Source organism: Abramis brama, assembly GCF_963993115.1.
Source record: "Abramis brama genome assembly, chromosome: 24".
In the NCBI taxonomy this organism is placed as follows: Eukaryota; Metazoa; Chordata; class Actinopteri; order Cypriniformes; family Leuciscidae; genus Abramis; species Abramis brama.
This window is the reverse complement of record NC_139986.1, coordinates 26239893-26250206: the sequence shown is the minus strand read 5'-3', so window position 1 is coordinate 26250206 and position 10314 is coordinate 26239893. Positions and strand designations below refer to the sequence as shown.

The 10314-nt window shown below is 35.0% G+C and overlaps 1 protein-coding gene across 2 annotated transcripts in view; it reads right to left on the bottom strand.

The window, feature by feature from the left end:
- Positions 1-4138: 4138 nt before the first annotated feature.
- The window catches only part of mybpc2b (myosin binding protein Cb), a 29365-nt gene continuing 23189 nt past the window's right edge, over positions 4139-10314 (bottom strand). For both annotated transcript variants that reach the window (XM_084102392.1, XM_084102391.1), the window contains 5 exons: positions 9639-9778; positions 9224-9383; positions 8373-8509; positions 6110-6296; positions 4139-4706 (listed from right to left, as the gene is read on the bottom strand). In XM_084102392.1, coding sequence (XP_083958518.1) covers positions 4684-4706; positions 6110-6296; positions 8373-8509; positions 9224-9383; positions 9639-9778 — 647 coding nt within the window. In that variant the 3' untranslated portion in view covers positions 4139-4683. The remainder of the gene's footprint in view (positions 4707-6109; positions 6297-8372; positions 8510-9223; positions 9384-9638; positions 9779-10314) is intronic.

The window sequence follows — 10314 nt, the reverse complement described above, 5'->3', positions numbered from 1 at the left end:
TTAAATACAGCACTGCTGATATCGGCTTTGTTCTTCATCTGTTTACCTATTTATTTGTACTGAGTATTTTTTAGTTGATTTGGTTTCTTTGTTGATGCTGTGTGGCTGTGAAGAGCTATAGTTGGTTGGCCATCAGTTCCGGGTCAAAGGTTGTGGCAAATGCTTAACTGTGCGTGTGAGCCTCTGCACTATGCCATTCGCTACACAGACGCTCTTTACCAATAAAACATGGACATTTTGGCTTTAGAACTCTGACTGTGTGTCTTTATGCTCAACTTTGATTAAAGCTGCTGTAAACAATCCATAAACTGAGATATTTGTGAAAGTGTTGCACAGCCTAAGACTCTGTAAACAGCAAAGAAAGGGGAGTGGCCTGTGCCTTTTTTTTAGCCAATCAGTAATGCTGTCTGGATGTGACTCATGCCTGTGGAGGGCGGGGTTTTGAAAAGAGGGTGTGGTCTAATTCAACAGCAGAGCAAATGGTAGAATTGCTTAAAGCACAATTTCTTTCTTTAATTATTTCTTTCTGCAGTTTAGATGAGTAAATCAGTGGTTCTCAACTGGCTGTTATTCAAGACCCAGAGCCAACACAGGACAACAATTATTCATCATACTAACATGTCCTAAACTGAAAACTAAAAGCCAAACACTGAAATATTGCCATGAAATGCACACATAAAATTGGAAGAGGACACTGGCTGAATGAGAAAATTGACTTCATGATTTCTTTGGCTTGTCTTTGAATCTGGTTTCGCCAGCACAAAACAAATTGTGTACAAACCATATTTATCCTCACTGCAATATGCTTAACACTTAACTAGTTGTTAGTTTAAAACTTTATAAACGAAAATAACTGGCTTCCGGTGGCGGTCGGTGCGCGTTCATGGAGATGGTTGCTGGCATATGACGTAGGACGTAGCGCAGGAAGCGTCGTGACGTAGACCGAGCGTGACAGCGCAGCCAGAGAGCAGAGCAAAACAAAACTCTACGTCCGCTCTACGTCACGACGTCATTCATCTCCATGAACGCGCGCCGACCGCCACCGGAAGCCAGTTATTTTCGTTTATAAAGTTTTAAATATGTATATTTTTACGACAAAACGCACAGATTACCCTCAGAAGGCCTTCGTTTATCCCCCTGGAGCCGGATGGATTATTTTTGTGAAGGATGCATGCACATTTTGCGACTTGAATCAGCTGGACCCCATTGCTTCACATTATAACCACTGAAAGATCTAAGACATTTTCTAAAATAACTGAAAATATGTTCGTCTGAAAAAAGATTGAAATATGCATCTCGAACGGCTTGAGGGTGAGTAAATCATGGCTTAAATATCATTTTTGGGCGAACTATCCCTTTAAACTTAACTAACTATTGAGAAGCAGTAATACACGAAGATGTAGTTAATAGTGAGAACTGGACCCTAAACTAAAGCGTGACCTTATTTTGCTATCCTAACTATGCATGTTTACAGTAAGTTGCATTTTATTATTTGTATTCGACAGATGTTACCGTGACCTTGTGACCCACCGGTTGGGAACCACGTCAAGCCTCTGATTCTCAGTCACACACGTGTACAGTCAATACCGCAAAATACACGCCATAGAGCGGCCGGGTTAGTTTGGGATCATGACCGGATGACTGTACATGATCCCACTTATTACACGGCTACTATATGAACCGATTCAAGTGTAAATGATTCTGAGAGAAATTAAGCTCGGTGAACTGTAGAGTTTAGCATCATTATACTAGAATATTTGAATGCTGCGATTGACCAAACAAGAAGCAAGTCATTTGGAATATGATATTTAGATTAACGGTTGAAAGTTTGGAATAATTACGATTATTTTATGTTCACCAAGGCTGCATTTATTTGATGAAAAATACAGTAAAAACAGTAATATTGTGAAATGTTTTAACCATTTAAAATAGCTGTTTTTTACAGTAGGTGAATATATGTTAAATTTAATTTATTCCTGTGATCAAAACTATATTTCAGCATCGCATCATTACTCCAGTCTTCAGTGTCACATGATCCTTCAGAAATCATTATAATATGCTGATTTAATGCTCCAGAAACATTTCTGAATATTATCAATGTTGAAAACTATACATTTTTCAGGATTCTCTGATGAATAGAAAGTTCAAAATAATTTGAAATCTAAATCTTTTGTAACATTATACGTGTGTCACTTTGATAAATGTAATGCATCCTTGCCGAATAAACATTAAATTCTTTCTTTTTAAAAATCTTACCTTAAACTTTGTATGGTAATGTATCACGTAAATATGAACTGTTTCCAACATTGATAATAATCAGAAATGTTGATTGAGAATGCAGAATGATTTGTGAAGGATCATGTGACACTGAAGACTGGAGTAATGATGCTGAACATTCAGCTTTGATCACAGGAATAAATTACACTTTATTATATATTCACACAGAAAACAGCTGTTTTACATTGTACGCATTTTTCATCAGATAAATGCAGCCTTGGAGAGGTTCAAAAATCATGATTATTCCAAACTTTTGAGCAGTAATGTAAAGCTGAAGTGGATGTCTTCCTGTGGCCTCACCTATACGACACACACTTCCTGCACACACTCCCCGCTCTGGCTGCAGCGTTTCCATAGCAACTGTGAAATGTGGGAAACCCTCTGTCCTTCAGAGAGGAGTGAGGGGGTGCTGGTAATCATGTGATTGAAAACAGTGATGGAGCATCAGCACAGTGTTTGCACTCATGGAAATCATCTGCAATGATGCCGCTCGCTGACTGACTGTATGCGTTACTGTATTTCTCCACGGCCTTATTTTCCAATGACAGATGCTTTTTGACTGTGTCTACATCAGTGCAAACTGCATCTCTGGGATGCTTCATGCAATCCGAGATGTTTGTAGTGCTCTATAACGTTTGCAGTTATCTCTACACTAAGGTCGTAGTGTTTATGTTGGCTTGTTACATTTGATACATATCGAATAGTTATCGCCAGTTGTTGTTAATCAGATTCAAGTGCCGAGCATCTGTGAGCACTGAACGTCTGCATCAGTAGCGAGGCCTCTGTTTCCATGACAACCACGGGCTGAAAATAGCCCGCTCTCTCTCTCTCTTTCTAACATGCATGTATTTATTGTCTCTGAAGACATGCCAGTGTTTTTTTCCTCCTTTCCCCTGCTGTCTGACTCTCCCCTCATTGGCTTTCTCCTCCCCTTTGCTTTCCAAAGCTCACCTCTCTGCTCCCCTCCGCTGTTCTCCCTCCATCTCGGCTGATATATAGTGGCTCAGTTGCCATGGAAACCTCCAGAAACTATGGTGACGGGTCTTACAGCATTGCCTCAGCAGCACCAAGTGGCTGAGCACAACTGCATGCAATGATGTATGCAAATTAATACAGTAAATTGGCCAAGTCAAACTGAAATCACAATGTTTTATTTGTACTAGGATTACTTTTGTATATATATCATTTGAAAAAACATTAAAAACGGTTTATATATGTATAATGTTTTTGAATATATATATATATATATTGTAATTGATACATATACATTTATATTAAATGTTATATATATATATGACAAAAGCATTAAAAACTCTAGATGTGTTTTGTATATATATATATATAAAATTACAAAACTTTAAAAACAATTAATATATTTTTTGTAAAAAAAAATATATATTTTTTTAATATATTTTAAAATTATTTATATATATATTATTACAAAAACATTAAAAACTATAATTTTCTATCATGTCATTTTCTTTCCATTTTAATGTAATTATATATATATATATATATATATATATATAAAATTACAAAACAATTTATATATATATATATATATATATATATATATATATATATATATATACATAATTTTTTTAATAATATGACCTGGACTTTAATATTAATACATGTTTCATTGGCCATCAAAACAAGTCAATTAATGTCTTTTAATTTATATACTCAGCGCCATTAGTGGCCTTTTTTTAATTTGGGTAAACTCTTTCTATTATACAGTAAAGCGATTAACAGATCTATAATATTGTTGGTTAGTGGGCTTTGGAAATATGCGCATAGTTTCCGTGTTTAGGTGTGTGCTTTATCTTACTCTGCAGTTGTGTTGTGAAATCAGTGATGGTGCAGTTGCCACAAAATAGTTTATTTTCTGTCCTGAAACACAACAAATGCAGATACAAGTTACATATACAGTGCAGTTTTGAGTCCAGATAGTGTAGCAAAATGAAAGCACAATTCCATTTGATGTGATTAAATTCAGTTATCATTAAGGTATGTAACTGCTATCAATAATAACGTAGATCAGCAAAACCAAGGTAATTGATCACCTGTTTTAACCCTAAAATCATTTATGAAGAGGATACATGTCGACTACATGTTTTCAGTCCCCATTAAAGCCATTGTTTTTGAACATGCATAATTGCTCAACGTCACCGGTTGCTATAGTTTTGATAAAAATACTTCTCACTGGGGCTTAATGCAGTCAACCGAGCGTTTATTCAAAGCCTTCAAAAGCTACAAAACCAGAGCGAGAGTTTAACACCACGTGAGCCGCCGTTAGTCATTTCATGAGCCTGGCAAACACAAATGACTGTAAAACATAAGTTTAAGGCCGATCATATTCAGTGTCATTTCCGATCCATTTCATCTCTGCTCCTTCCGTTCATCCTACTCCTTCTCTATCGGCCTGGCTGAGTTCGAGAGAGAGAGAGAGAGAAAGAGAGAGAGAAAGTGAGATATGATATGCAGTCACCCAAAACCTCTCAACCAATTATGTGGAAGAAATATCATTCTCATTACTCAAACAATAATGATATATTATGTAAATTGAGTGCATATCAAAAGTATATATCATGGTAGTATCTGTTGTACTGCATTTAATTTATGCTAATTTTAAGAAAAATGTGTCTGAATAGGATGATTTTATAGAGTAATGAGAATAAGAATGTAATGAGATTTTTTTTTTTTTTGCATTACAGTAATTAATTTTTTATATATATATATTTAATTTATTTAATTGTCATGAAAATAATATTTAATATTATTATTATATATTTTGAAATATATTTTCCTTTTATTTTGGAGAATAAATATGACCTGGACCTCAACACGAATTGACAAAATTCTCATTTTCGCATCATCACATTTTAATACGCGTTGTCTTGGCCATCAAATCAGGTAAATGAATGTCTTCTAATTAATATAATCAATGCCATTAATGGCCCTTTTTTAATCTGGGTAAACTATTTATATTATAAACAGATTAATGGATCTATGATTAGTAAGTGGCCTATGAACATCTAACTGTAAATTGTGATGATAAGTGGATGGAATGAGCAGGAAATGTGGATAATATCTTGTGTGTGTGTTCTGCACACAGAATTCAGATGTAGCACGATGATAATGTGCTGTTTTAAAGGTTCCACATTACGCCAGCCAGTGGCATTACTAAAAAGAGACGTGTGAAATTAAGTATGACTTTCCTGCTTTAATTATCTTTCTGTAACATGTTGCGTGGGAGGAAATCCATAACGCATCTAGTTAGTTTCCCGCATCTAAAGCTTGTTTGAATTCTGTGTGGAAGCCAGTATGACATATACATTAAATCACCTTAAATGTATTCATTCTCCTCAGGCAATGACTTGAAAACTAGCCTTAGAGACGTTAGGTTGCGTAACTTCATTGTTTGTTCGTATTCTTTGTCTGTGTCATGTAACTTTCCATCTGAATGTTGTCGGATGACATATTCTGATGTTTTACAGAGGTTTTCCCAGTGATAATGTTTAACTGGTGACACAAGAATGTCAGAAAACATGACACAGCAGTTTAATTAAGGAAGCACTGACTCGTTCTACATGCGCCCTCTAGTGAAACACCAAAGCGCTGCTTTTAAAACAATCAGCTCTTGTTCCTACGCACGTCTGTTTATCATGGTGGGGAATTTTCAGTGAATAATAGGGGTTTAACACTGAGCTAATGATATTTTCTAACTCCTAACCCTGCCCTTAAACCTTTTTATAATTTTATTAAGGCATTATTTAGTATGTTTGTTAAGTTTATATTAAGACAACAAGGTTTCCACACATTATATTACCTTTGATTTCCAATTTGCACTCCACCTCATCTTCTCCGAGGTCGTTTACAGCCTTGCAAGAGTATTTTCCACTGTCGAAGGTGCTGGGTTTGCGGATGTTGAGCGTCAGAACGCCCTGGTTATTCTGCATCAGGAACTTTGGATCGTCACCTATTATCATCTTGTTCTTCATCCAGATGATCTTCGGCTGGACAGAAACACAAAGAGGTCAAGCTGTAATTCCTACTGCAGTTTCTATTTTAAATAAGACTAAAAAGTTGTATTAGTATATTGTATTTAAGCCTTTATTTATTTACATATTTGTAAGGTACTTTCTTTGTATTAGTTGCGTTTTGTGATGTGTGTGATTATACTGTTTATGTGAGCCTTTTAACCAAAGACAAATTTCTCTCACTGGCTTATAGATAATAACGTTTTTTTAATTGAATTGAATTTGAATTAATATATAATTACTCTATTCAGAACTGAAGTTTAATGTTTGTTTATTTATTAACATCTCATAACATCATAGTATTAAACTAGATATGACACTGATCTTGTTTCATGATCAAATCAGTGAATATGTTTTAGTTTTTCCTGCAGTGGATTGTAAGGGATGTGAACGATGTTAAATTATGGTGAGTGTATGTTAAAGGGGCTATATGCTTTTTTCTGAAATTTAAACTCGCGACTGACACCTGTGGCCAAAAAACGGAACTGCTCTTCCTTTCTGCTCGCTCTCGTACGTGCACACTTCACAAGTCATCCGCTGCAAAGAAGTCAACATTATGTTTACAGAGGTAAGAACAGTCAAATACATATATTGTTTGAGAAACTAAGTTTGTTTGCTGACTAGCGGTGGTGGCAGAGTGATCTGAAACGTTTAACATGAACGCGCTTGACGTCACATCCGCAGACAGCGCGCGAAAAATCCGACCCGACAGAAAATAGGAAAAATAGGATACAGGCTTATAGGTGCACCCGCTGTGAGCTGACAAGGTGTCAGTATGCTCATCAGGAGATGTTTGAGTCATACATGGTCAAATAAAAAGGCTATTGTTACGTTTATTTTGGGGAAACAGTTGCATATAGCCCCTTTAAGGCAACAACATTGGTCAATTTTAAGATTTTGGGCTATCTGGCTTTTCATAATGTTGTTGTTTCAGACTAGTGGAAAGAAAACATCCAAATTACACTGGTAAGTGTTTATTTTATTGCACTTATATATATATACTTATATATCTATTTGCGCCTGTAGATTTAAACTAAAATACATCTTTAAAGGCTTTTTTTTCACTTACATACACCAAATTGTACAGTTTTATTTGTATCTATATGAACAAATCTCTCAATAAAAACTTTCAGAATATAGATAGGAATAAAACTGTAAAATGTGGACTCCTTTAAGGCAAGAACTGCATTTTTTTTTAAAGTTTTATAATGATATCTAAGGTCCACTTGTAATGTTAGCAAGATTTTTACAGCAAAGCATCCAAATTTAGAAGAAATAAAAGCTAAACGCCCACTGCAATGATTGGGTAACAGTTTTGCATATTAATATCATTTTCAACGTCCCCGCCGCCATTACAAGTGTGAAATTGTTTTGAAGACTTCCGATGCTGAAAAACGGCAACCGGTGAAATTCAGCCATACATGTTTGAGCCAGAGTCTGAGCCTGAATCAAAGACAAACCTACTCCGCAAATACCAAAGACACTCCAGTCTGGAGCGGTAATTAATCATCTTTATTTATATTTATTCCTTATGTATTTGTAAGGTAGTATTATATTTTATTACACCATATTAGTGTTGAAAGAAAAAGCCTGTGTCGAACTGTGTCGCTTAAACACGAATCCGCAGTCAAATGAAGTGAACACGAACCGTGTCCTACTAAAATAAAGTTCATCCATACTTTCTTAATGTTAGGATCACAAGGATGGAAAAGCAAAGACTGGGTAAAACATCTTGTAATCCTCAGAGGCGTCTCTATGGTTGTTGCTGGACTAATCCGGTGTCTCTGGTATTTTCCACTGCATGGCATGCATGAATCAGTGGGTGGGGCTAAAGAGGTGATGATGTAGAAGTAGGCGTTGATCATCTGCAGAAAGGCGGTCTTTCGTCACACTATGATGTCATACTGAGACAATATCCGAAACGAGTCATTTTGGGAGCTTGGTTTCAATCAAAGCTACCCAATAATACAACACACTGAGCTGAAGACAAGGATTCTGCCCACATGTTGAATAGAGTATGTACAGTATGTTGAGATGATCACTGTGTCTTACCTTAGGAAAGCCCCTGACTGAGCAGCTGATGGCGGTGCTGTAGCCTATAGTCACAGATCTATTGACGAGGGGTGCGGTGAACTTGGGGGGAGAGGTCATATCCTTTTCCTTGTAAGGAGGATGTTTTAATTCCAAATCTGGTAGTGTGACATAGAGAAAATTGACATCAGAATCTACAAACATTTATACAAACATCGGTGCGACATATATCCAACATCCATAAATATTAGTATTGTAATTTTGCAGTTGTAATGTAAAATAAAATATTTAATTCATTATATAAATTTATATATACTGTATATATATATATATATATATATATACATTTATCATTAATAAATAATTATTAGTAATGTATATTATAAATTTTATATTAGTAATATTACATTTTATAATAGTGATATATATATATATATATATATATATATGAGTAATTTGTCTTATTATTACATTGATATTTATATAAATCACAAAATGTCTTATTTTGTTTTATATTCTTATTTAGTAATAATAATTTTATTATATAAAAATATGACATTATTATTATTATAATTATATTGATATATAATCACAAATTTTGGTTAAATTGTGCATCCCTACAAACAAGCACAACACAGCAAACCTAGATTTTTAAATTGTAATAACATTTTTATGAATAAAAAATAAATAAAAATGTATCCCTGAATCCTGCAGCCCTAACTAGCTAACTATTCAACAACTGTAACCTTAGTACATCTCTTTTTTTATCTTGATGTTGAACAGATTTAAATAGTTTCTGCAGTTCAGTCAAATAACTAAGCTTCATTTTTATTGTGAATCCTCCTGACATTTATTCGGTTCCCCACACTGACCAGTCTTGGCGATGACAGCGGTGTTCTTGCTCATGCAGGGATCTTCACTGAGACCGCAGAGGTTCTCGCTGTAGACGCGGAACAAGTACTCGTTTCCGATGACGAGGTCAGAGACGGTGCAGTTAGGGCGGCGATTGTGTTCGTACACCGTAAACCACTCCTACAGGGTGATGAGAGGACAACACATGATGGATTGATTGATAAAGGGAGTCGTTCACCCAAAAATAAAAGTTCTGCCATCATTTATTCACCCTCATGCATCACCATAACAGTGGCCCATAAATTGACCCAAATGTTCCATGGAAGAAATAAAGTCACACAGGTTTGGACGTAAATGATGACAGAATGGTCATTTTTGGTTGAACGATACCTTTAATGAGTGCTTTGGTGGATAAATGGAAACCAGATCTCTCACCTTGGTTTTTTTGTCTGCTTTCTGGATCGTGTACCCAGTGATGTCACAGTTGCCGTCATCTTTGGGTGGTTTCCACTCCAGCGCTGCATTGAAACCCCAGACATCAGTCACATGCACTTGAGTCGGAGGGCCGGGTTTATCTGGGGAGAGAGTTGGAGAGTCAGAGGCTAAACTTGATGAACGTCTCTGGAGTAAATCAGCGCTCAGTGTGTGAGTGATAAGACAGAGAGAGGTTTTAGAGTTTAACACAGCGTTTCCCAAACCAGGGATCGTGAGGGAACTGGAGAGGGTTTGGGATTTGATGAAAGCTAATTATTAGTCAAAAATAAATAAATATTTAACATTTTAAAATTTAAAATGATTGCATTTGCATAATTGAATCAATTCAATTTTTAAATAAAAAAATTAAAATCAAAATAAATATATAATTATAAAATGATTTATATTTGCATAAATAATTACATTAATAGTAATTAAATTATAAAATGTCAAATTAAAACAAATACATAACTTTAAAATGATTTATATTTACATAAATCAGTTATTTAATAATTAAATTAAGGATAATTCAATTTAAAATAATTGAATAATTTCAAAAAAATAAAAAATATTAAATATATTTATTTGATTACCTGCATGTCATGTGACCGAAATCAGAGAACAGTGAACATGCAAA